This window comes from Pipra filicauda, unplaced genomic scaffold, assembly GCF_003945595.2.
Source record: "Pipra filicauda isolate LSUMZ 115617 unplaced genomic scaffold, ASM394559v2 scaffold324_size1259732_pilon, whole genome shotgun sequence".
NCBI lineage: Eukaryota > Metazoa > Chordata > Aves > Passeriformes > Pipridae > Pipra > Pipra filicauda.
The window spans coordinates 830,538-857,559 of record NW_024104448.1 but is presented as its reverse complement, the minus strand read 5'-3'; the positions used below and the strand labels follow the sequence as shown (position 1 = coordinate 857,559).

At 41.3% G+C, this 27,022-nt stretch overlaps 1 protein-coding gene across 1 annotated transcript in view; it reads left to right on the top strand.

Annotated features, from left to right (window-relative positions):
* Positions 1-20,203: 20,203 nt before the first annotated feature.
* TRPM1 (transient receptor potential cation channel subfamily M member 1) overlaps positions 20,204-27,022 on the top strand; it is a 79,237-nt gene continuing 72,418 nt past the window's right edge. Inside the window, exon 1 of the mRNA XM_039383772.1 lies at positions 20,204-20,260. Coding sequence (XP_039239706.1) covers positions 20,204-20,260 — 57 coding nt within the window. The remainder of the gene's footprint in view (positions 20,261-27,022) is intronic.

Below are 27,022 nucleotides of genomic sequence, written 5' to 3'. Positions count from 1 at the left end.
CTGAAAGCCTTGCTGGGAATTGGCAAATGGTCTGGGAGTCTGAGGGCCTGGGTATCATAACCTGCTGAATTGCATTTTTGTGCAGCATTCTGAGCAGTGGCTGGGCATTCTCTGAGTCTGTGAACACTAACCAATCTCTCTCTCTCTTTTCTCATTTGTTTGTTTTGTTTTGTTGGTTTTGGTTTTTAGGTTTTTAATTCAACTAGTTAAGTGCAGTGCCTCGGTCAAAATCTTGTATTTTTTAGATTAGTTCTAGTTCAGCATTACTGATGCCTGAGTTTGATAGTGCTTACAATAGCAGCGAAGCAATCATCTTTTATGGCAGCTGTAAACCTCCTTATGTCTTCTCCAGAAGTTAATATAATAATAATAATAGCTTTAAAGGTCTCCTATTACCAGCTGTAAGTCTGATTTTCTAGGAAGAGTCTGCTAATAGTGTTAGTCTGGCTTCAGCAGTTTCCTTTGTCTCAGAGCCCCTTAGAGGGCCAGTGGGTTCTTAGCCAGAATTCTTGTTTTGGTCCTGTAACATGTAGTTCTGTTGTAACAGTAGTTTATTCTTAATAATATTTATCTGCTTTATTTATTTATTACTGTCTAGATTTTGGTACATCAATTCCTTCTGCGTTGCTGACAGCCTAAGAGCATGTAGTTCACATAGATCAGTATCCACAACCTGTTTCCACTGATCATGATTACATTATTTCCATTTCAGTGAGTGCAGAATTTCCTTCATCAGCTGATAACATTGATTGTATTAAAAATGAAATTCTCAAATGAATTTGAAAAAATATCAGCAGGAGTTTCTTTCATAGTCTGTGTCTGTGAGAAGTAACTATGTGTCAGAACGTGCCTTTGGCCATAGAGGCAGGTGATGCTGGTGTATTGGCCACATGTGAGGCTGGTGACCCTCCGGCCTCTCTGATGCTCTTGTGTGACCCCCAACAGGGCTGAGTGGGCAGCAAGATCAACAGTGTGAAGATCAGGGCTGTAGTCAGTTCTGTATAGGGAGACAAAAATACATTTTTGTGGTCATGTTGTCTGATTGAGCCTATTACACAGTCTCAACTTTACTTTAGTTGGGTAAAGGGAAATAATGTTTCTGCCTGCTGGTAGCTCCTGTTTTCAGAGACTCACTTTAGAGGCCAGTGCTCCAAGAATTTTTTTTTGGTTTTGACCCTTAATAAAGAATCTGAGGAAGACCAAATTAGAAATTACCAGTGTGTTTGGGAGATACTGCACTGTTATCCAGCATCCTAAGACAAGGATTACTGTAGCTGAGGATGCAGCCAAAGAACTAAAACTTCCAGAGAACATATTCGCTGTCCTTCTTGAGTCTTATTCTGGCGTGTGAGCAAGATGTGTTCTGACCTGTTTGTCTTTTTGAGTTGCTGCCAGATTGACCTAAATGAAATGTGTCACTTCACCTTCCTTGTAGGTGAAGATAGGTCCATGTTTGGGCAGCTCAGGGACATCTGGGACTGGTACACACTTAAGTAGGAAATCCATGCCCCTGGGACATCAGCCATGAAAAGAGAAAACGATGCACAGAGCCCCCTTCCCTCCCTTCCCCAGATCCCAAAGAAGGATGTCCAGAGCCCCCTTCCCTCCGTTCCCCATCCCTGCCCACACCGTGCCCGCGGCCCGCGCTCGCCATCTGCCGGGTCCTGGGGGGAATGGGGCAGGGAAGCCTGGCCGGACTCACGGGAAAGGGGTAAAAACCAGGCAACTGCCTAAAACAGAAGGACTCGGTGTGTGTCACCGAGACAGGGAGAAACCACACGGGAACATCAGTCTCCAGGACTCAAAAAATGTAAAGAATAATTAAAGGTTTGTTTGTGGTTGCATTAATTGTGACCTTTCTAGTTGTTTTAGACCATGAAAAACTACTGAAACCCGTTACATTTAGAACAGAGCACAAATCTGTATAATACTGTCTTTTACATGGCATGTGCTACTGGGCAGAAAACAGGATTCTGAAAGTAGTTTATTCGAGGCTGAGAATTACAAAGTGGATTCATTTAAAATGGTTTCTTAGTTATGGAAACTAAAGCATTGTTTCAAAAGTAGCAGACCACAGAGTAATTTCAGCTATACAAGTGTGCTATACTGTGCATTTCATCCAGGAACTCAGTGGCTACACTTGGACTTTGAGAACTTCTCCTACAGCTGTCTTGTCACCTCTTTGGAAACTCATCTGCCCATTAAATAATATTTTTCTTTTTTCCTTACAAATTAATAAATAAAAAAGAAAGGTTTCTTTGCAAGGCAGCTTCTTTTCTGACACTCTGTCCTGGAAAGATTGCTTTGTGTTACCTGAAGCTAAATGCCACAATATAATTTGTTCAAACAACACACTCCAGGATTGTATAAGTCAACTAAACCAAAATTGCCTCATTTAGGTTTTTGACAAATAAAATACAAAGCTTCCCTTACAGAAACACAAGCAAGTTGTGATGCAGAAATTTCATTAAATTCATGTCTATATTCACATGTGCCTTGGAGAATGCCTAACTGAATAATGACATTTTCAGCTATTTAAAGAGAGTTTCATTATGATTACAGCTAGGTTGCCAGGTATCTGTGTCTTTTCAGAGTAGCAGAGTACATCAAACAATACGTCTCCAGTCAGTACCACTGTTCTTGTTCCTGCTGTAGATGGAATTTCAGGTGTTAACCCCTCCTAGGATTTGTTCTGTTGTTTGGTAACCAGCCTGGCTCTAATTTACATGGTTAGAAAAGATTAAGTGGCCTACACCCAAAATTTAAGAATGAATGCAAGCACTCTTTTTTCTGACTTTCCATCATTGCTGGTATCTGGGCAGTAGTACCAGCCTGCCCCAAAGTGCTCACTTTGATTCTTCAAGTGACAGTTTGGCTTGTGAATGGAAGGAGTATGTTGGAAAAGTAAAACATAACTACCTGCTTGGTTTTTAGACTTAAACAGCTACAAACTTAACAATTGGATCTTTTTACTCAGAGCTCAAATATTAGAAACCCTTGACCATATCACTTTCATGATTATCTGTGACACAGCACTGTCACCTTTGGCAACCAGTAAGTCTCTAATAGGAATAAAGCCTGTAGTAGTCCATAGCAGCAAGCAGGCTTACTCAAGGGAATTAGGAATTAGCCTTTTGTAATACTCTGAGTAGACGTTTGCACATCCTCCAGCAGAGCTAAAAGAACCTCTGCATGCTCAGAGCTATGGGGAATACTTTGATTTTACACTGAACAATATCTTCCTACATTTAACTAACATACAGCCCAAGGATATGGTGCTTTCTTCAAGTCTGACAAGGTAGGTGCTTCTCATTTTTCTGTTTTAAGGAGAACAGCAAGGTAAATGAACAGATTGGGTGCTGAGAAAATAAATGTGGTCGTCTTTTCTACCACTGTTTAAGTGGCCATTTGCTTGGGTCAAAGGTCTTTTGCACAGCAGAAAGCTAAAAAAGGCTCACTCTACCTTCAGTGAGATGAGAGCTGCCTGTGTTTTTCTCCCAAGAGGGATTTTTCTTTTCCAGTATCTCGTCTGATACTTGAACTTTGATTCATCCTAAGTAGTGTAAATCTGAGCTTTTGTGTTTATACAATAATATATTTATATACCTAGATTGTGTCATCGAAACAAATATATTCTGTCTCTTTCTTGTATTTAAAATAAGGGAGGGATTCTTTTTCTTCTCTTCCAAATGAATAATGGAAGTATATTTTTAGACGTCTGATGCATGCTTGAGGAAAAAGCACAGAGGTACATACATATGTTTTGCTATGTACTTGTTAAATGCTTCATCAAAGTTCAGGGGTTTTAGTACTCATTATACTTGTAGAACAAAACATTGCTGATACACAGAAAGTAGAAGAAATAGGTGATGAATGAAAAATGGCTGGTGCTGTTAACATGATGCAAGGCAAAGACTTGAAATTGATTTTGTCTAACTGGTGTTATTTTTGTTGCACTGTCATGATTTTCTCTTCAGTCCTCCTTGACCTGAAGCAAAGGGATAGATCTCTGAAAGTTTGCAGTTCATCTCACTTTACCACCCACCCTGGAATCTGTTATGGTCACGCTCACTCTGAAGTGAACTCATGACAGAAAATTAAATTAGAGCAATACAGTAGCTTTCCTCCTCTCTGTGTTGATTATGTGGCTGCTGAAATGGAGCCTGGCAGTGACTTAGTCACCAGCTGGGCCTTGAGTGTCTCAGGTGAGAAGCTGCCAATACCTCCCTGTTCCTGAGGTTAGGAGTCCTGCAGGGACTGGCAGTGCACAGCAGCCAGGAAGAACTAGTGAATATGGATGTAGCAACTCCAAAGAGAGCTCAATGGCAGCAAGAAAACCTCAGACTTATGGTCATCTCTGTTTGAGAGGACTCACTCTTTTGCTGGGTATTTATGAACCATGTCATAAATACACACAACTCAGTCTCTTTGCAGCCCTGGCTGCCAGTTCCAGGAGCATCAATGGCAAACTCTTCAAAGTGCCTTTCTCCTTGAAATTTCATGTTCATTTTGCTGCAGAAATCTTACTTGCTATCCATTTCTGCTAGTAATATCAGTCTGAATGGAATCAGCATGTGCCTTCACCCTTTGTTCAGAACACTCAAGTTTAATAATTAAAAGCACAAAAGTAAGTTATGGGCAAACATAGTTCTTCCAAGAATCCATCTTGCGAGGACATCTTGGATAAAATGTGTGTTAAGCTAAGCAAGAGTCATGCATTGTCAAGGAAAGTGTCTGCAAATGGAGTCAGTCAGGGATAGAATCATCACGAGTAATCACATGTGTTCAAAGCTACAAATGGCTCTTTTCAGTCTTGTTTCCATTCAAGCCAGTTGTCAGACTCGCTTGAAACTGCCTGCCATCACACCTAATTTAAAACCTTTTGCATCAAGCTGAGACCAAGTTTTCTTTTTAAAAATACCAGCGGTTCAAGTTGCCATATCACCATGTTTCTTCCTTGTTCTGTTTGGGATTTCTTTTTCGTTCATAGTTACAACTAGATGTGTCCTCATAAAATAGGTCTTTGGTGTTGACAGTCCTGAATTTTATTAGGGAATAATAATCCCGTTAATGACTGTGAAAATATTGCAGCCTCGAATGTGTTTTCTCTTTTTAATACTAACACTTTTAGCAGAACCTTGTGGGAGTAGTGGGTAGTGAGAAGGTACTGTACATCTGCCTGTTGGCTCCTCTATCACTTGCAGAAGGGAGTTATCAATGCATTCCAGGAACCTGGACTGTTTATGCCCTGCTGTGTTGTCCCTCCAACAGGTATGGGGCTGGTTGAAGTGCCCCATGAAGACCAGGGCTTGTGGACATGAGGCTGCTCCTGTCTGTCCATTCCTCTTCCTGGTCAGGGGGCCTGTGGCACACCCCACTGTAATGTCCCCTGTCCCTGCCCTCCCTTTAATCCTGACCCACAGGCTCCCCATCCATCCCAGAGCTCCATGTGCTCCAGCTGGGCACTGACACACCCCCTGCCTGCCTTCCTGTATCCTTCCATTCACAGTTCCAGTCACAGGAGCCATCCCACCAGCCCTTGTGATTAATGCACATGCACAGAGCTGAATGCAACCATTTACTGGCTTTACACCACAGATACACAAACATGTCATAATTGCCTTACTTTGTCCTTTTGGTTGATTGCCGTTGTATTTGTTTATTCCCCACTAAAGCCCATGTCAGAATTCTGATTGAAATGTGTCTCTATGCTGAGAATTAGTTGGCTGCAGTGAAACAATATAACAACAGCTTTCTAATTTAGGCCCAATCCTGCAGATTCTGGAAAAGCCTAGTTCATATCGCCTTCATTAAAGGTGGAATTCAGCCTACTGCTGAGGGCTGGCATAAAGCCCATCTATGCTTAACTCTCCCCTAAGTTCTGAAATATGCACTGCTTTTGTTTCTGAGCTGTAGTAAATTTTATGTGGAGAGTTCCACACCTGTAAGGTGTGTAGGGTTGGGCCCTGAAAGCTCTAGTAATTGCCAAGGGGGAAAAACCCAGAAACGTATTCTATTGCACAGCACAGAAGAGTACTTGGTGAACTGGAATTTGTTTTCATAGTCAAGAAGTTTTCTTCATCCTCTGTCAAATTAGTCTTGGACTATATTCATTATTTACAAATTTGCTCTCAAGACTGTACCTACTCATAAAATATTTCTTGAAGCTCTTCATTTCATTGCTCTTCTCTTGTCCTGTAGCACATGAAGATGAAATTTTTGAGGACAAGTGGGGAAAGCTGCTTTGAGTGGACTAATAAGCAGGAATATATTGACTGGATGTATGTGTAGGTATGTTTTCAAACACTAAGTGGACCTGCTCATTTTAAATTTTGCACTTTGGGGCAGGAACTTTCCTGTTGGGGCAGGAACTCCTTTAAAAAATGAGTATCAAATTAGACCAGCTTGGTGAGTTCAGCAGCAGCAGTGTGACAGTGACACAGAGACAGGCAGTGCAGGCAGGGACTCACTGTGCTGGTGCTTCTGCAGTGCTGACTCCCCAGAGGTTTGCACAGCCTGGGTTTGGTGGCACTTACGCTGTGCCTTCAGTAAGACAGCATCTGATGTCAGCTCAGCATCTGGGTTACAGAGTTTTCCCAGATACAACTCATAGTCATATTATCTGGGGTCATTGGGCTGTGATTGTTTCCATGAGTAGGAAAACAAAGGCATGTGAGGAAACATTGCCCAAATATGGTTTATTTCTGTGTTAATTCCCCCAGTTTCCCTCTTTCAGTCATATGTTGATGTTTTGATGGAGACTCAAACTTGAGACCCTGGAATACATTTAATTAACAGAGGTGAAGGAGAGAAGGAACCGTGCAGAAATGGCTGTGAGCAGCCTGTACTGAGATGGCAGAATGGACAGCTCCTAAAGATGTGCAGGCTGTAAATATGTTTTCTAGAGGAGTGTGATGTATGCACCAGAAAGGGGCTTCCTATGAGGACGAAAATGCCCCCAGCTGTGCCTTAGTTCCTGGGCACAGACAGACAAATGTTTGCCTAAATGTGAAGTGGCAGTCTGAGAGTCTTTTAGTTTTCGTAAATCACACAATATGGTTTTAAAACCTGCTTAAAGAGCTTTTCCCTTCTGAAGGCACCTTAAAGTCAGTGTTGCAGCAATAATTGTGCTAAACCTTGCTGTAAGTGCAGTCTAGATGATCTGTTCCAGCAATATGCATTTTACACAAGCGAGTTTTTCCCAGCTTAGTGAGTAAACATACAGTCTTAGTGACTAGAGAAAGATTAGTTTACTTCAGTGGGCTTAATCTATGACATAGACTAATCTTGATGTGATCCTATTACTGCAAGGTCAGCTAGAATTGTAGTGTTTGATTGTCTTGCTTTGCTACTTTAACTCCAGCATTTGTGTTTTGGACCAATTTTTGTCTTTATTGGTGCCTCTGAGACTTTGCAGTCAGGAGAGAGAGATGGCTAACTGATGTGATCCCAACTATAAAAAGTTATTAGACTTGATTATGAAAGAGGAAAAAGAGAAGTCCTTGTCCCATCATGTATCCCCTTATCAATGTTATTTGTTGAAGTTTAAGAAGTAGCTGAGAAAACCCCATCATCTGTCAGCTCTCTGGAGATCTGTGTGACAGGAGTTGGTCAGTTGGAATGTATTACTGTGGTGAGTGTTCCTAGCAGAAATGGAGCATCTGTAACTGAAGGAGCTGGTAAAGGTGGGAATTCTAAAATTGCTTCTGGACAGAGATCTGGGTAATGGGTCTGTCACAGCCAGCTTTCACAGAATCACAGAATATGCTGAGTTGGAAGGGACCCACAAGGATCATTGAGTCCAACCCTCAGCCCTGCACAGGCCCATCCCCAAGGGTCACACCCTGTGCCTGAGGGTATCATCCAAAAACTGCTTGAGCTCTGGCAGCCTTGGTGCTGTGCCCACTGCCCTGGGGAACCTGGTCAGTGCCCAACCATCCTCTGGGGGAAGAACCTTTTTCTAATTTTCAACCTAAACCTCCCCTGACACAACTCCCTGGGTGCTGTCCCTGGTCCCCCCAGAGCAGAGCTCAGTCCCTGCCCCTCCTCTGTCCCTGCCCAGGCAATTGGAACTGCAGTGAGGTCTCCTCTTCTCCAGCTGAACACACCAAGTGCCCTCAGTGTCCTCACATGGCTTCCCCTCCAGGCCCTTCCACATTGTCCTCGCCCCCTTTGGACACTCTCTAATGGCTCAAACCTCCTTGCCCGATACCCTCGGAGGGCAGGGCAGGCTGTGGCCAGGAGGTTGAGGTGTTGCTGGTCCGGGAGTGATCTGTAGCTGCCCAGAAGCCCTTTGTTTCTCATGAGTAACTTGGCACATCTCACCACTGAGTGTGAACTGGATCTACAGATAAAAGGGCTGAGGTGCTCCTGACTGTCCGAGAGGGAGAGGGTGTGGTGGTGTCTTTCTGTAGCACAAGCACTAGAGCAACTCCCCAGGAAATCAGGGAAAACATGAAGGGGCTGCCCTAGTCTTCTCTGTAGGTTGGTAGTTACATCTTTAGTGATTGGTAGGCAGATGGAGCCGTGAGTTTTTCGCACAATTGGCTTTTTAAAATTTCCCCCAATTTAATCAGGGTTCACTGCTTTGATGCACATTTCTTAACAAGTATCTGTCAACAGAAGGTAAAACCCTGCATAATGGAAAAATTCACTGGAATGTCACAGGACTCAGTGAGTTCTGCAAGGACAATAAATAGGGACCAGCAGTACACGGACAGGTGCTGAGCTCTGTCAGACAAGGCCATCTAGAACATGCTGATTCATTGCTTGCTGATGTGTGCTAGAGTTGTTTCCTCACTGCATCACCTGTCATAGGTAAATTTAACTGAAATAAAGAAACCTCCAAGTGCTAGAGTTATAATGCAGAGAAGGGGGAACATGACATTATATTTGTATTTCTCCTTCTTTGTTTTTCTTACTTCTGGTGATGTGTAAACTGCAAAATGAAATGTTTGCTTTTTGCAGCTAGCCCTTTTAAATGAGCATCCTTGAAAGTTCAGCTGAGGTTTCCCTTTCTTCTGTTTTGTAAAGTCTCATTAATATTGGCAAATTTTTGAACCCATTACTGTGAAGAGCTGTAGGCTTATTAATACAGGTGAGAATGTTCGTATGAAAATGTAGGGATTGTTTGCTCAAGCACTTTGTAAACCATAATCGTACTTGTATCTCTCTGAGAATTCCGAATGACTTTGCAAATATAATGGAATTCAGGGTCTTTGCATGGGTTTATATGATTGCTCCTTTTGTTCAGATAGAGAAACAAAGGTATTAAAATCATGAGTGACTTGTGCATGGTCCCGTACAAAATGAGGGACAGGAAGAGATTATTTGATTCTCAGTTCCTTGTTTTACTTCTAAACCCATTCTACCTCTTTTCTTTACTTTCATCTTGCAGCTTACTTGTCCTTCATATTGTCTTGTTCTTCTGGCAGCAAAATGTATTCATATGCACATTTCTATGTCTTCTCTAGGTTACAGTTACCATTATTGCTAACTGGTCCAAATTTATTTTGTGTATTTTACTTATTTTTCTTATTTGGAAAGCAATTTTCACAATCAGAGCCAAGATGATGATGTACAATACCAGTGCATTAGGGTTTAGGAAAGGTTGATGGCTAAATAATTCCTCTTCTTACAGAGAGGTTTTTTAACATCTTCTGGAAAATTAATTGCGAATAAAGATGAACATATTCAACATATTTGACCTTTTCCACATGCTAATGCAATGTAAGAGGTATTAAATATTAGACATGCTTATATTTCTAGAGGGAGGACAGGCAGTCCTCCATTCGAAAATCCTGTGCTTTCCCTTCAAGGAAACACGTGCTGCAAAGCACCCACCAGATGGTGCTGGTGATACCTAAAAAAGTGTGAGTGGGCAGCGAGGAGCCGAATTTTGGGGTGTGAGGAGCACTTCTCGTGGGTCCCACTGAATGGATGCGGCGCTGTGCGTTCGGACTTCACGTGTCTACCAACAAGAGCCAGTTGCTTCCTCTCCCTCGGGGATGATGGAGCACAGTAGGAAGACTCATTTCTGCTGTTCAGACATTCCTTGTTTCCCCAAGCAGGGAGCAGGTTTTTGTCACCAGTTGTAGGTACTGTCTTGTGGTGGGAAGCAGAAATAAGCTACTTCCTTCCAGAGTTACAAGCTCATTCTTTCAGTTCTCAGATCAGCGGGGTTTTGTGGGCTGGTATCTACTGGTGCAGTTCAAGGCTTCGATGCTTGCTTGCAATTAAATTCTCATTTTGCTTATGATTTAATCCTTCAGCTGTTTCTTCACTACCCTTTCAAGTCCTCTGTAATTAGCTAAATAAAAGACATTCTTTCAGCCTTCAGTTTAGTTGCTGGTAGATATGGAAATGTTCTGGATTTATTTAACTAGCTTTGTTTGAGATCACGGTAGTGCATTGAAAAAAGTGGTGTATTGTAAATTGAAATGATGATTTTACTCAGCTGAAATGAAAACAAGACCTCTTGTTACTCTCCTGAGATCCTGTCTTCATTGAAATCTGTGTCCAAACATACATCAAAGTCACCCAGCGTGAATCTCATTTTCAGTGGGGGGCTACCACGTTGGCAATGGTTCTCCTGAAATTGGTCCTTTTTGCATTTTGGATGTAGGGTCACCCTGCTCACACCCAGAAGGGCCCCAGCATCTTCCCAGTCTGCCCAGCCCAACAGACCCGTGGTGTTCCCCTATAACTCCAGTTTGTGGTTCCAATAACAGGGTTAGCATTCTATTTTTATTACAGAGCAAAAGTATCTGTATTAATGTACTCACCGTTTCAAGATGTTTTAGACATAGGAGAAAAAACATTTCAAACTGTATTTAACAGAAAATATTTGAAAGCATTTTATTTACCCCTTCTGATTGTTTGCATATAAACAGAGTGCTTGGAAAATAATGAAAATATAGGGAAAATGAAGAAAAATCCTGACCTGGTTATTCAGGCAAACTGATGATAATGGCCATCCAGGGGTGAACACTCTGTCAGTACCTTTTACCACTTGTCAGTGTTGGCTAACAGGTGTTTAATTTAGGACAAGGAAGTGCCTTGTCACATAGACAAGTCTGAGTCCAACGAGAAGTCCTTGCTCAAGGTTGATGATGCTAAGAAAATGGAGAATGTTGCAGCAAAGCTGGTCTGTAAAATAATCACATAAAGTGCAGTGTAATCCTTTCTGTCAGCTGATTTATTGTATTGCTATGACTGTGAGGACTGAAAAGAGTTATGGTTTCCTGTCTATCTAAAAGGAAAGTCACTTTTAAGTGTTCTGAGACTGAATGAACATAATTGTAATTAATTTTTTGTCATTATCCTTGAAGTAGAAGTGAAATCCTAGAATGTTTTTAAAGGCTCAGCTTTGTATCCAGAGTAAAAGTGTCTTTGCTTATCCTGTTTGTGTCCCTAAAACCGTTGTGAAGTTCAGTCTGCATACAGTCTTTTCTTATCGTTGTCTTCCTGGTCCCATTTTTAGAATTGAGATTTTACCTCCCCATGTTTTAAAGAAACACAAGTCAACAAATCAATTTTCTTTTCTTAGCTTGAAAGATCCATCTGTTTGCAGAATCCCAGAATAAGACAAGGAAATGATTTGCCAGACTTCTCCCAAGTGATCCCAAACATGCCCCCAGCTCTTTCAGCTTGGTTGGAAGTTGAACATGCAGTGCAGCAGTGAGGGAATCCACTGTCCTGGTTTCAGCTCTGCCTCTTTGAGGACAGCAGGAAGCTGTCACTAGCTCTCTTAATTCCATTAGTGGGCAATTTGCATGGGAAGGAAGTTACTGTCCATGGGGATGTGGCAAGTAATAAACCATCAAGGCCTGAGTTCTCAGAAATACCCCTTAAACATGGGCTAGATCCTCACAAATCCCACTGAGACTGACTTAGAAAGTCTTATATGCTGGATAAGGGTCTTTGTCTACTTCAGTTTTTGAAAAGTCATTTGGGGCAACAAGAACCCGACTTGAAGAATTGTGGCAGCTCCCATTTGCTATTATTGGAGCTGTTGCTTAGGCAGCATTTGTCAGGATTAGGTCAGGAACTGTCTGAGCCTGAGCAGTCAAAATTAATGAGTTTTTTATCAATATTTGAGCCTTTAACCAATTATACTGTTCCTTATCTGTAAAGCAGTGTTGGATTACTGTTTTTACTCTGGGTAATATTTATAGGGAAAAAAAAAAAAGAGAGCACAAGCAGAAAATTGTATTAATGTGTGAAGTATGGGTCTGTTATCCTTTCCATGGATATGAACTGAGTACTGAGCCCCTGTACTGAGGGGCTCCTGAAATCAGGACAGTACTCCAGAAGCAAACTGGGGAGTGCCAATCAGGGAATAAGCATTTCCCATTACTAACCCAGCCCTCCACACTGCAAGGGCACTCTGCAGGCTCACCTTCAGCCTTGCTTGGCTGAAGTTACCTGTCTGTGCTCCAGTTCAGCACAGACAATCTGAACTGCTGAGGGGAACACAGTTTTTTCATTTTGAATTTTCCTTTGGACATGTCCTTGTAGATATAACGTGATACAGAAGGGCTGACAGAGTGTCACACCTTGGCTGTCCTGGAGAACGGGGCGGAGTGCACCTGTAGGGAATGTGTAGCACTGCCAAGGGGGACTGGGGGCTGTTTCCCCAACAAGCTGGAGGAATTGACCAACACAAACTGAATAAAACTTTACTAAGGCAAATGCAAAGCCCATGTGTTCGTAGGACCTGGAATCCTGGGGAGCTGGAATTGAAGGTGAGCCAGCAGGGCGCCCTTGCAGTGTTGAAGGCTTTATTAGTAAGAGAGAAATGTTTATTCCCTCTGATTGACACTCACGAGTTTGCATCTAGAGTACTGTCTTTTTTTTGGGAGCCCCTTAGTCCAGGAGATAGATTGACAAATGAAGTGTTCAAGCTTCTTCAGAATGTGAAAATGTAGAACTTTTCCCTTTGTTCTTTTCCCTTGTCTTTAGGGACATGAAATCTTTGCTTTGACTGGTTTGATTTCTCTTCCTCTTCACAACTCCATAAACTTGCCCATCATTTGGGTCTCATTCATGTTAATAGTAAGGCCAGAAATTATAGTCCTGAATATAATGTTTAAAAACAGCTCTTTAATATGTACCTAATGCTATCAACTGTCCAGAAATAGCTTTGGGGCCATCAGGACCAGGATGGTTGGAGTATGGAAGCCCCTGATGTAAAGATAGACTAGAAGAGCTGGGCTTGTTCAGCCTGGATGAGAAGGTGGCAAAGGAGGAATTAAGTTGCAGTCTTCCACTAACTAAAAGAGTGTTACAGGAAAGATGGAGCCAGATTCTTCTCGGAATTACAGAAGGAAGAAACAGTGTAGCAAAGGAAATTCCAAAGGGACATAAGGAAAAAATTCCTCCCAATAGGGAATGGTTGTGTGCTGTAACAGTTTGTCCAGAGGACTGGAAACACTGTCCTTGGGAGTTTTCAGCATTCAGCTGGGGAAAGCCCTGAACCACTTGGTGCAGCTTTTGAGTTGACTCTCCTTTGAATGGGAGCTCAGAGTAGCTGAGCTTCAAAAGTCATTCCAACTTATTTTTCCTGTGATTCTACAGATACAGGAAGCTGAATCTACCCCCAAGGGTGAGGTGGCAGAGTGATCTGGTGGGTTTCTGCAGGTTCTACTCCCTAGGCAGGTTATTGAAGTAAGATGACTGGCATGTGTTTTGTTGTTCATGTGATCAGTGCAGATTATTTCTGATATGTGAGAACTGCTAACACAGGCACCAGTTCACAGGCCCACTGGCACAAGCAGAGATTGTTTATCTCTTCTGTCCATGGGTCTCATGATCTGTTTAATTTCACTTTAAACTTGCTTTTTCTTCTTGCAAGATAAGGAGAGAGGGGAAAGACAGTTGCTAAATAACAAAGACACTCGGAATGGATAAACAGACAATGCTGAGGTAGAAGTACCACAGTGTGGGCCAGTCTTCCTCAGAGTTTAGGTGTGGAATTGCCTAAATGGAACTTCTTTTCTTGTTTTCTGTAGATGTCACCTGGCAGTTGCTTCTGAGTTTTTTTGTGTAAACTGTTACATTTTTAACCCATTCTGCTCTCACCTAGGCTGCTCCTGCAGTGCTTGGAGGATATGTAGTTTCCTGAAGAAGAAGTCAACTCTCTTGGCCCGGCAGGCAGCAGTTCCCAGTGACCCTGTGTGCTCCTTCTCATGGTAGGTAACCAGCACTGAGCAATGTTCTGTCTGTGCTTCATTGCAAGGAGGGAAAATAAAGAATCAAGAACTGTTAAGTGCATAATGGCTGAGAACTGCAATGGGGATGGAGCAGTAATGTACAGCAGTGTATAGGTGCAGTGTGAGCCATCAAAAGGAATTAAAGACAGTGCTCCCAAGTTTTGTTGTGCACAGGAAGTTTGAAATGGAATTCTGCAAAAATGGTATAAAATTCTCCAAATGCTCTGTATTGTTTGAGTTGCAACTGTTCAGACCTAAAAAAGATGTCAAGTTCTCTCTTGCAAAATCGTAAAGGGTTTTTGTGCAAATAGGAAACGCCCTTTGCCTGGAAAATTATCATACTCCCAAAGAAAAAAATCATGATTTTATTAATTGTTCAAGCTTCTTCAGAACGTGAAAATGTAGAACTTTTTTGTTCTTTTCCCTTGTCTTTAGGGACATAGAGATTTGGAATCGTTGTTTTGACTGGTTTGATTTCTGTTCCTCCTCACAACTCCACAAACTTGCCCATCATTTAGGTCTCATTCGTGTTAATAGTAAGGCCAGAAATTATAGTCCTGAATATGTTTAAAAACAGCTCTTTAATATGTACCTAATGCTATCAACTGTCCAGAAATAGTCTTTGTTTTAAAAAAGAAAGAAAAGTTTATTTGAAAGCTGAATGGCACTAATAGCAGTAGAGCTTGTGATAAATCCAGCTATTTGATGTTTGTGTAAATTCTGGTCCCCCATGTCTGTGTGATCTTCTGGACCTCAACACCTTTCTCTCTGGTTTGCTACTACATGGCTGTACCCCACTATGGAGTGTTATCACTGCCTGATATGCATTTATGTTGCTAAATGCTGTGTTTATTGTTAGATTCTTCCTACCTTCTTTCCTCTTTCCCTTCCTGTCTCTGTTTTTAAGTGTTACAAAATTGAAAATACTTGTAGCACAAATGGAAAAGTACTCAAAAGAAAAAGAAGGAAAAATTTAAAACATAATTCTTTAGTTCTTGGTGAAGAGAGGGAAGAAAACTATAAAAATCTTAGTGGAAGAAACTGGGTTTTTTTCTAAAAGCAATAGACTTTGTAATGGACTATGGTGGTGTAGTGGAGCATTTTGCTTTTGGCTGACAGTGAGACACAGCAGTTGTTTCATAGCTCTTTGTTGCTGATGTAAAAGGGAGGTACAACTTTGTGACCTGTAGGATTCATACCCAGGGCCTCTGAGTGTGCAGGGATGGGAGCTGGAGAAGCCTGGGGAATGCTCAGTGTGAGGAGATGAGAGAAGGCAAGGGCAGTGCTGTCATTGTCCACAGACAAGCCAGTATGGCAGTTCTTCGAATGTTAAACATTCTTGGTGTACAGATTGAACTATGCAACACTCCAAAATCAGAAGCATTTCTTACAGTTCTGGTTTCATGTTGTTCTTTTGAAAGTGATTCTCTGACTGCAAAATTGTCTGATTTGGAGAGCAAAGCACTTCATCAGTAGTCAGGAAATGTGTTGCTGCTCGACTATAAAATGTTATCCATGTTCATTCTGCTCCAGCCCATTTCAGATAGACCCTCTGTCATCTGCTCTGGAGGTTTTTGTGCACAGCTATGAAATGTTAAGTCTGACTTCCTGTAGCTTTTTTGTGGACTACAGTGAGAGAAAAAACAGTGCAGAAGAGACTGGGTTTCTGAAAGTCAAAAATATGTTAAGTCACTGAAATATGTTAAGTCTGACACTGGGCAACTTGCAGAGAGCACATAAATGGATTACCAGGATTAAAACCTCTTGAAGAGTAACTTTGACATTTCCATTTGTTTTCAGTTTGGGAGAGTAGCAGGTTTATCCTGCCAGTAACAGAATAGCAGGTGAGTTTCTGAAGGCTTGAAAGACTTCAAAATGCTAGTATTTTGCAGCACCGTAGTGATTTCAGACATTCCTGGTGTATGCTCTTGTCCTTATGCAGAAAAACTAAGTGGGAGATGAATTAGCTTGTGAGGACACTTGTTGAGATGTTTTGGTAGCAAGCACAACATAACTAATGGTGACTATCTTGGAATAAGCCTTTTTGGAAAAGCATTTATGCAGCACTGAACAGAATCCAAACAGCTCCTGTTCTTAGCCTTGTAAGTACTTGATGAGTACCCTTAGTGGGCTGTGGGCTGGTTTTTTTAGTTAAACACATGACTCTTGAAATTATCTTATTGTATCACAAATGTCAAAGGACATCAAACCAACACACTTTTTTTACAGAAAGTATTCTTTTGAGACACTCCATTAAAAAAATAAAGTGCTTTTAGTTTCTGTGTTATCCATTGTCTGTGAAAGAAACTCATGTTTAGTTTAATACTCATATTAAATGCAAAGTGAAGGAAGGCCCAATTCGATATGTCTTGTACATTGAGTTCCTTACACAGGTATAAATAAGCCTCTCTTCCCGGGCTGTCAGTGTAAATAAAGTTCATCGGATTAGGTCCTGCTGCTTTCCGTATTTAGAGTGGAAACATTTCAGCTGACATGGTGGACTACAGAGCAAAGCTTTAAATCTATCACTTTTGATTTGAACTAGCATCAGACATCTCTGATGTGATGTCATAGAGTAGCTCTGTGAACTGAAACAACTACAGCAATCTCTAACCAAACTATTCACTTTTTAAAAAAACACATAGGGCCTTTGGGAAATGGATCTTCCCATGACTGCAGGTGTTAAATTTCCATGGTGTGCTGTCTATAAGATGTACAGTTACTTACGCCTTACACAGTATGCTACTTTTGTGTACTTTGAGATGGGTGCCTCCTGCTCTCCCCAGGGAGCAGGCTGTCCAGGACCTTCACAGTGACCTTGCAAACAGAGTGTGCCTGCATTCTACTTGCTCTTTTGTGGGGGTGTATGCTCTTGGTTTTTTCATAACCTAAGTTTGACTGATTTGATTTCATTGCAAAACATGGAGGATGATGGACAGATGTGTCATTTCATATCATGGATTGTTCCATTTCAGAACCAGTTTAAGGATCTTTCACTTCCACACTGTGCCAAATATTCATTTGTTGTCCATTATCCCGTTGCAAGAGATTACTGCCCTTCCTCCCCCCGTGCTGATTTAAACCAGGTGGTTACACAGATCTGATCCAGGCCACACAAACCTTTGAATCAGCTCAACTGCTGAAGTAGAAAACTCCAATGTGAGACAGAAACCTTCATAACAATGTTTGTTTAAAAGGTTTCCTAATGTGACAGTACTCTCCTAAAACCACAAGCTCTTTTGGAAAATCTATTAAACTTGTGCTTCTCAGTCACAGAGCTGTTGAAAGTGCCAACATGGTGCATGTTTCTGTTCCCTAGGCTAGTGGAAATGGCCCATGAAGTGTTATACAAACACAGTGGAGGCAAGAACATTAGCTTAGTTTCCTTATTTTTCCACTGGGGTTTTTAGTCAGCAGGTTCTGTTGCACTGATTGCTCTCATCTGGCTCTTGAATGCAAACATCCCCTGGGTGCTGATGACTTGTAAAAATTCAGAATGATCTTTAAAATATACCAAGAACAGTTACAGGGAGCTCAGACATGTCTTAGAATCACAGATCCAAAAGGACGAGGTTAATTCTTTACTCACATTCTACATTTTGTTCTGAAGAACAGATTCACTTTCTGAATTTCTGCTTTCTGAAGAGTATGTCCCCATTTTTGTTCTTTGCCAAAATTTTACCAAAATACCCTTAGTCATCCTTTCTGAGTAATGCAGCCCAGCATCACTCCAGGGAATTGTGCTGTCATACCATGGTGCCTCTTTGTGAGGTGGCATCACAAGGGTTGGTGAGGATGCCCCTGTGTCATTCACTGCATTGACACTTGTGGGGGCTCAGGAAGAGGAATAGCTTTTGTGTTCCTTGACAGCATTCATGTTGGCTTCATTTAAACTACAGTCCAAATCAAAAATGTTTAGCATATGCTACTACCTGTATGTCTCTCAACTTTGATCATAATTCTCAAACAAGATACTGGGTCAGGACATGTTCTCAGCTCAGCCTTGGTACAAGTGACTGTTCAATAGCTACCACCATTTGAGAATATGGCCCACAACGTAGTGATGACTTTTCTAGATGAAAAAGGCAAGTTAGGGTATAAATAGAAGTAATTTGTTCTGTTGCAAAGGTCACAATATTTTGAACTCAAAACAGGGTAGTTTTTGGCCCAGATATTTTATGTTCTGCAGCTAACTCAATGATAGAGCACAGGAGGCCATGCAGTAATTGCAGTGTTTTACTGCCATCTGACCAGATGCAATGAAGTGACTCTGGAGAGCAGGTGTATATGGAATTTATGAAGCTCTACTTTGTAAAGTAGCTTATCTGATCACAACACCTTAAAGATTGTTCTGTTCATGCTCTTCTGTTCCATTTGTCAGCTTCTACCTCAACCTTGTTCACTTAAGCCAAGCCATGTTGTAAAACAACATCCTACATCAGCTGCTGTCAAAATTCTTGTCAAAAATGCCATTTTTACCTTCCTTGGTTTTGCCTAGGTGTAACGAATGTTTAGAAAAGAAGATATTTGTGACCCTTTAGTCTCTGTGCCCTCCCCTCTACAATCCATCAACCTGATCCCACAAACTGTTTGCACAAGTGTAATAGAAGTGATTCTCCTTCAAAGCATAGAACTTTTATTCTCCCATTTCCCAGCGCAACTTGAAGTATGTCAGAAGGTGTCAGCTACTTATCCTTGCCAGCCTGAGAAATTTCATTTTCTTGATTATGGCTGTGCTGACCAGAACAACAAATGTTGTTCATCTCTGTATATCAATCTCTTCCATGTTGTTTTGTTTTAGATTTTCAACACAGTTTTTTGTGCCTCCTCTAATCAGCTGCAAGCAGGCACCTGTTGCAGCTTTACTGAGGGACAAAGGAGTGAACCTAAAATAAATAAATTAATTTTAAAAAAGTATGAGTCTGTAACTAAATCCTGTAAATTAGTGATGTTTCTGACTTACCTCACAGTTACATATCATCCATCCCTATGTATGTTTCTGAAATGTATCTCTATTTTCTCTGTGCTCTCATCCATTTGCTTTTCTGAACCAGACTCTCTAACAAAAGCCTGGCTCATGCTTTCTGAAACCAACTAGATGTTTCCTAGTCAATAATTATTTCATTGTTGTTTTAAAACACCTTGTCTATTCCTCCTTTCTCCTTTCTTTCTCTTCTTCCTTCTCTTCTCTTTCTCCTTTCTCTCCTAACTGCCTCCTTTTACATATTTAGGCAGAATGGTACAAAACAGATGCACTGAGATATTAATGGGAATTCATGGAGATAATACACACCACACCTTATCTGCCACTACCCTCATTCCCTAATTACTTAGAATCCAACTTGTGGTCTTATGGCTTTTTTCCTTTTCAGAGCTTGACTCTCCTCCCTGGACCTGCTCTAGGCACACTTGCCATCAGCAATTATCCTTTAGGATCCCACCAGGCCTCTAACCCAGGGTCTGCTGAGGACCATCTGTTCTTTTCATGTGCCTTTCTACTGATACCAAAACAGTTTCCATCTGACTGCCCTGTGCTTTCAACAAATAAAAACCTTTCGGGCTGCCGCTTCTAAAGTAGATTTACCTTCAATCACCATTTATTAAATCTCTGTCCATTAAAAACCATAGCTTGCAGAGTCTGTGTGCATTAAGCCTGATTATAGAGTCAGTAGAGAAGAGGGAGGGGGACAGCAGTTTGTATCAGTGTATTTCCTTGTTTTTCTGCTTGGCTGGCTGGCTGGTAACACTTGGGACAGGGTGCACATTGAAACAGGAATCTCATTGTTTGGCTTTGGTTTTGTTTTATGCACCTGTCTCTTTTTATTTTAGCTGTAACTTAATGATTGTTGGCTTCAGGAAAACAACTGCTCAGACTACATGACTAAAATCATAGTTTTCTGTGGTGCTGGGGTACTAGTTCCCTTATGGAGGGTAAAGGCCAGGGGATTAAGAAAGGAAAAGGAGGAAAGTTGGCGGGTTCCTTACGGAGGATGAGTGGCTCCTTCAAACGCACTTCGTTTAAAGGCTCTGCATCTGGATCACAAAGGGTAAGTCTGCCATTTCCCAAATAGTACAATCTGAGGGAAACAGCTGGAGGCACTGTTTGCCCCTTTATTTTTATAACAGCTGGTACTGCTATAAATGGGAACAATTCCTTTTCCCTCTGTGCTCTTTTAAGTCTCAGAGGTATCACTTGTGTTCTTTGCACTGGTTCTGGCAATGGATCTTATTCCTGTTGTGGGAGTTCTTTCACAGGTTCCTCTCCTAAAGATCTTTGGGTTAAATGTCACTGTACTAGCCTGTAATTATTCCTATCCATAGTCAAAATCATATTTTGATGACTATTGATACTTACTGTTCATGCCAAATTTCGATGCAGTAAATGAGAAGACTGGTAGGACGTAGACAGGATTTTGATGTGATTCACTGAACTGTAGCAGTCAGATTCTATGAGAAATACAGTTTGTGGTTAGAGCATTTGCTGTGTAGGTTATGAATGAAAGAAGAAAGGGGGAGAAAGAAGACATGAGATGATTGATTTATAGTGTATGAGCTCACTGTTGTTATCATTAGCTTGCATGTAGTACACGAATATTATGAGTTTGTTTCTTCAGTTTTCAACTGTGAGGGGAATTCATATACATATATTAAAAAAATCCATGAATTGATAGATTCTTTTGCAACAAATATAGACTAACTTCAACTCAGGATTACTTAGATTCCAGCTCAATTGGTCTTTTTCAAACTGATTCCATTCAAATAATGAGAAATAGTTTTTGTCTACTCTTTGAACCCCTGCAACCTTCTTACCTCTAATTTCTGCTGATCCTTGTTACCGTGTTAGAGTCAGATTCTAATTAAAAGGGTGAAAGGAACTTTGAAGAAACATAAACTGAGAGAAAAATGTCACACAGGAAGCTGAGTATGCAGGTGACTTGCAGCCACTCTCGGAATAAAGTGATGTACAGTGAGGGTTGGTATGTGCTGGCTGTGGGGCCTGGGCCTTTCTCTGCTCAAGGGATTGTTGAGCTGCGTGGAATGCCCACATTACAGGCCCTGTTACAGACACTGGTGAGTACTAGATGAAAAAGGAATGTTTCAGCTGTAAGTTCCTTGGCACCAGGGCCAAGCCTAAACATTCAGAATCCAAATGGAAAGTGTTTGCGGTGGGTTCAGCTTTTTCTCCTCTGATGGGTATAAAGCCAAGTGGTACATTGAAATGTCAGCTAATACTCAGCAGCAGTGTTGCTTCATGTAACTTTTCCCATTACTTGCACAGCTGCTTCTTAGGTGCCTCATGGCTTTGCCCAAATAGTGTGAAAAACCAGGCTGTCCTCCAAGAATCTGGAGTTCCATGAACAACTGTGTATTTCTTGCTTTGTCAGCCAGATGGCTTCTAGTTCCACAGGCTGGTAGTGTTAACTTTATTTATTGAATAATACAAAGAAATAATGAAAAAGGAAATTAAAGAAAAGGATTGCATCTTTAAAATGTTGTTTTGTAATTTAAACTCACTTGAAAGTGGCAAATCAGAATAGTAAATCCATAGTGCAGGCATAGTGCCCCAGCTGCAGTCAGCATTTTTTTTTAACATCCCCAAGCCCACTTTGGTACTGCAAAGCATCCAGCATTTTACTTCTTGACTGGAGTTAGGTCAGAGTAAAATACACACATAAAAATTGCTTGATCTTGTCCCACTAATCCCATGGGAAAGACTAGTCAAGTGAAGGTAAAAGGAACATAGTACAGATTTTGTTTTTCTTAACAAGATTTGACTTCTTATTATGAGTAAATTTTACCTTTTAAAAGCTTTAAATTCCTTTCATGGCTTGCTTATTTTAGTCTTCCTAATTCTTTTGGTATTTATTTGCTTTAATGTTCATTTAAAGGACAGAAACTTTACCTTTCATGAAAAAAATGTTATTTCTAGAGTTGATTAGAAAACTGTTTTTAGGCTTATGTAGTCAGCTGGGAATGCTACTTGTGCTAGAAATGATGTCGGTTGACTCTTTGAGGTTAGTAGCACACTGTCATCACTCAGGCAAGTGGAAGTGCTCATCTCTGAGAGCAGGAAATCTGGGCATTGTTGTGTTCGAAAATGTTTTGTATTGAATGTAAACTTTTGTTAATGATACAGCTGAAAACGGGAATTGAAACTGGTCATGAATGTGTGTGCTTTTGTAGGGGTGTAGTGCTTTGGGATCCATCTGGAAAACCAACACAGGAAATGGTTAAAGCCGTGGGATGTAGCTAAACATAGGGGTGTGAAATGTAAAATTTCAACTACTGCTCCAATCTTTTTTCCCTTTTGCCATTCTCAGGGACGGTTTCCTGAGGAATGGGTACCAGTGTGTGATCCTGGCCCATGATTTTAACTTCCAGTTCTTATTGCAGTAGTGCTGAGTCCCAAGAGTGCTTGGAATGTCTCTCTGCCCAGCTCCCTGCTCAGCTCTCCTGTGTAGCCCCCTGGGTTTGGCAGCAGTGCTGTGGAGGAAGATGACATTTTATTTCTTGAGTGGTTTTACAAACCCACCCACTACTCCTTGCTGCGCAGTTAAAGGTGTTATTCTCTGCCTCAGCAGAGAGTGCTCTAACTGACATGTGGAACCTGAGCTGTTTGAGGGGAGGACTGTGCCTGTGTGTGCTTACATCTGTGTTTGGGGGTTGTTTCCTGTAGACATCTCACTTTATTAAAAAAGGAAGCAACTTATCTGGATGTACATCACTGGTCTGTCATTCCCACTAATGGGAATTACTTCAATTTACTTTTCTAGTACTAAACAATGCTTTCATCTCTGCTTACTGTCTCCATTGGCTTGATCTAAATGTCTTCAGGATGTACCTACCATGACTGATTCTCTGTTCCTCTGAAGAGAAAACCATTTTACTGAAACAGCTTTACTCTGCATTTATTTCTTCTTGCCTATAATTCTTTCATGCTTGTAAATTCTCTGTGATAATCTGCATAAGGGTATATTCAGTACAAGCCTTCCAGATGCTCAGATTTAAGCTTTTATAGAGCCACCAAGATATTTTATCAGTCTTCTTCCTGGTTATCAAACGTGGTGTAACAAATAACAGTAATATCAAAAAAATTTAAGTTTTTTAGAATATTACAAAATATTTTAAAGAATATTTTATCTAAATACATTAGAAAACTTTGAAATCCCAACAGCACTATTATAGAAAGTAAAATGGATTTTTTAAAAATTTTTTAAGCTAGTACAGTATTACCCAGTGATTTATTGGAAATGCTTTGATGGATTAAAAAGGAGGAAAGATTATTAGACCTTCAGACTACTGCAAATAACTTGTCCTATGTTTTGTAAATGACCAGACAAACCAGTGATGAACACATTCTCTTGGATCAGAGAGAATTTAGCTTCTAGACAGAAAACCAATTTTTTCCCTGCAAGTCACTGTTTTGATCTGACTTACCATTCATTATGAAGTTTGAAAATTAGTATGAAATACCTTGAATTTAGTTGCAGTTGGTAAACTGTATGTTTTATGTGCTTTCTTATTGTAATATTAAACTTCGAACAGGAAAAAAAAGACTAACAGGATGAATTTACTTTCTGCTCCTCAACTGTTTGTCAAGAAGCTGTGATTTCCTTCAAATTACATACCTTTTGATGATTTATAAAAGATTAGGCCATAGGTATGTCTGGAATTTTCCTGGAATTGGTTAATACTGGAATTATGGTTAGATAGATCACTTGGTAACAGTGAAATAATTTTTATACACATTCCTCTTGAGAGTTTCACATTTTTTTTCCCTCAAATTTCTGTTGTGATTAAGAAATTCTCTTTGTGCAAATATTTTGGCTAATGTCTCAGTGGCTCAAGAGATACAACTGTATGTTTTCCATTTTTAGGAGTCAGATGAGTGATGGAAGTAAGAAAATAACTGCGACATAATAAAATTCATTTCTGAGTACATCAGAGCAGGTTCTCCCTTAATGCCCCCCAGAAAATCAGGGCAATAATTAAACTGTCATCACAGGTAGATTTGGCCAGCCAATCTGAATAGCAATTGGAAATAGAGCTCACAATTGGTCAAGTGAATTACGAAGCTTTTGTTTTGCTGTGACATGCCATGCAAAGGAAGAATATCAGGATAGAAGAGGATTTGTCCAATTTTAATTGTAGAACCAAAAGATTCTCCTTGACACGTCCATGACCTTTTTCTTGACACCCTGTAAGTTTCTTCTCAAGCCAGACATGGTCAGGTATGGCTTTTAGGAATCTCTTTGTCGTCAGGAATTGTTCCTCAGGAGCTGGGTGTGTTCTGCAGGAGTGAGTTCCCCGCACAGCTGCAGACACGGGGCACTGCGGCAAAGCCCCTCTTCACGAGTCAGTGCCTTGCAGACCTGCAGCAGGAGCAGAGGGTGGGTGTGCACAGCGAGTAATCACCTGTGGATGAAGGAAAGGTTCCCACACAGGCATGGGAGCTCGCTGTTCCAGGTGGGACAGGGCCTGGGGTCAGTGGCAGGACTCCTGTGCTGTACAGTGTCACCCCTCACGGACCCTGCCCGCAGCGCTGCTGCTGCCACTGTGACATCGGGGGGGCTTCCAGCAGGGTGAGAGTCATGGCTTTGTGGGAGCTTTCTGACATTCTTAGTTTAAGCCCAAATGTTTGGCAAATTTTTAAAACTAATGATAGCTGCTACTTATGAGGAACATGTATGTATCTCACAGAACATGTGTGTGTTGGGCCAACACTGCCTAAACCCCACAATTTACAGCCAGTGCAGACTGTCCACCAGCAGGACAAATACATGATGTGACTTTTGTACAGAACTCATGTCATGTGCTGAATGTCAGAATCACCTTGTGAATTATGGAATAATGGTTTTTACTTTTCAGTGGCTTGGTGGTGTTCTGCCCAGCTAAGTGTAGGATTTGCTTGCATCTTGTGTCTTTTGCAACTGGGCTTCACTGCTTGTTCCCCAACACAAATTCCACCTCACTGAAAAAAACCTGCCATGGGTGCTTGGTTCATGCTGCACCGCTTGCCAGTACTTGCTCACCAGCATCTCTCCAGTGATGGACAGACTGTAAACGAGCCTTGTGCAGTTCTGAGCAGAGAAAAATCCAGGCAGAAAGCCTCGAGCAGTTTTCACTTTGAGTGAAAGTTGAAGTTTTGTTGAAGGAATCTGTCAAGGGTGGATACCTATTAAAAAGTGAAACAAATACTCATGAATACTGAAAATATCTCTCTCTCTCTCTGGCTTTCAACCACAGAGACCAACAAGTGCATATCAGAGTGCTTCTGAGGGGGTCATTGGACAGTGGCAGGAGACATACAGAATGGGACTGTAAGTGGCTCCAGATGGCTGCCCCTTTTTTTTTTGCCTAGAACACACAAGTATGGATAAACAAAGGAAAAAGCAATTTTGCTGGGAAGTGGCATTAACTCATGTCTCATGTAGCGACAGGAGGTCAGGTGATCTTCCAATAATGAGTGGGGTACTTACTGCTCTCCAGTCCTACGTTTTAAGAATCAAGCACTGCCTTAGTGAACAGAACCTTACTGGTCTTTTTCATTTCAGACTCTACGTTTGTAGAATCTGCCAGGGGTGATTCAGATTCTTTTAATTTAGTCCTTAAAACTGAGGTGAAAAACATAGGTTGCAGGGTAAAGGAAGAGTCAGAAAGCATTGAAAAAGAGACATTTCATGGGCAATGTGGGGGATTGCATCACCAATTTAACTTCACTAGTTTGTTGCTACTTGGTGAAATTGGGCAAATCACTTTTCCTCTGTTTCTCTTCTGCGTCTTGTCCACTTTACAGAAATAGTTCTGTGTTGTATGTGGATCCCAATCTCTAGTGCAGCTTCTGTGATCTACACTAATGGAAAGGTTAGAAAAGCTGGAGCTTGTTAAAACTAGTCTAGTGTTCCTCTGATATCTCCCCACTTCAGGCATCCATTTAAATAAAAAGTAAGCAATGAGATAAACTGCTTAAAGGCTTACATTTGGACCCCAGTTTTACCTCCTAGTATGTATGTTATTTTTTGTGTTGCCAGTACTTCTGTCTGCCCTGTGCTTTTGCCAGCTGTTAGCAGACAAATTATTGACATTAAGCAGCTGAAGTGTCAGTGTAGGGTTAGCCACCTGTCCAGTTTGGAGATGGGAGAAGTCCTGTTGACAGGCATTAGCAGGGTGCAATGAGAAAGGCAGTTTGTCCTGGGAAGTGGCACGAAGATGAGAGGAAACAGCAGAATGTGAATGGACTTATTTCTGAGGAGTGGAAAAGGCATCGAAACCAATGTTACATAAATAATAACTGGTTTGTCAGCAGGTGAAAAGGGAGGTAAAGAGGATTAGAGACAGGTAGTAGAGACTGTGAAAGGCAGTTGTATGTGCCAGAATGCCCAGGCTAGAGGCAGGTTCAGACAGTGCTGTGGAGGCAGCAGCTGACCAGCTGAAGCAGATCAGGTTGCCCAGACAGAATACATGAGAAAAGGGAGACTCTGAAGGACTTCAGCAAATCTGGGGAGAATGAAAGGGCAGTTGTTGCTGAGCAGAGGCTGTGCAGATTGAAGGAAGAGTGGGAGAGCAGTGAATCACACCGCCCGAGACTGAGGAGCTGCTTCTCAGCATTGAGGCTGTGCCATAAAACTGGCACACATATAGTCTGTAAGATCAATCTAACATCCAAAGGAGTTAAAAACAAAGACACAGTGATGAATAATTGCAACGTAGTTAGACAAGTCTTGCATTTAATGAAACAAGGAGACTGCGGGTATGGAGAATGTAGATTTTTTTCTGTAACTGTGACAGCTGATTTCCCTGCTGCAGCT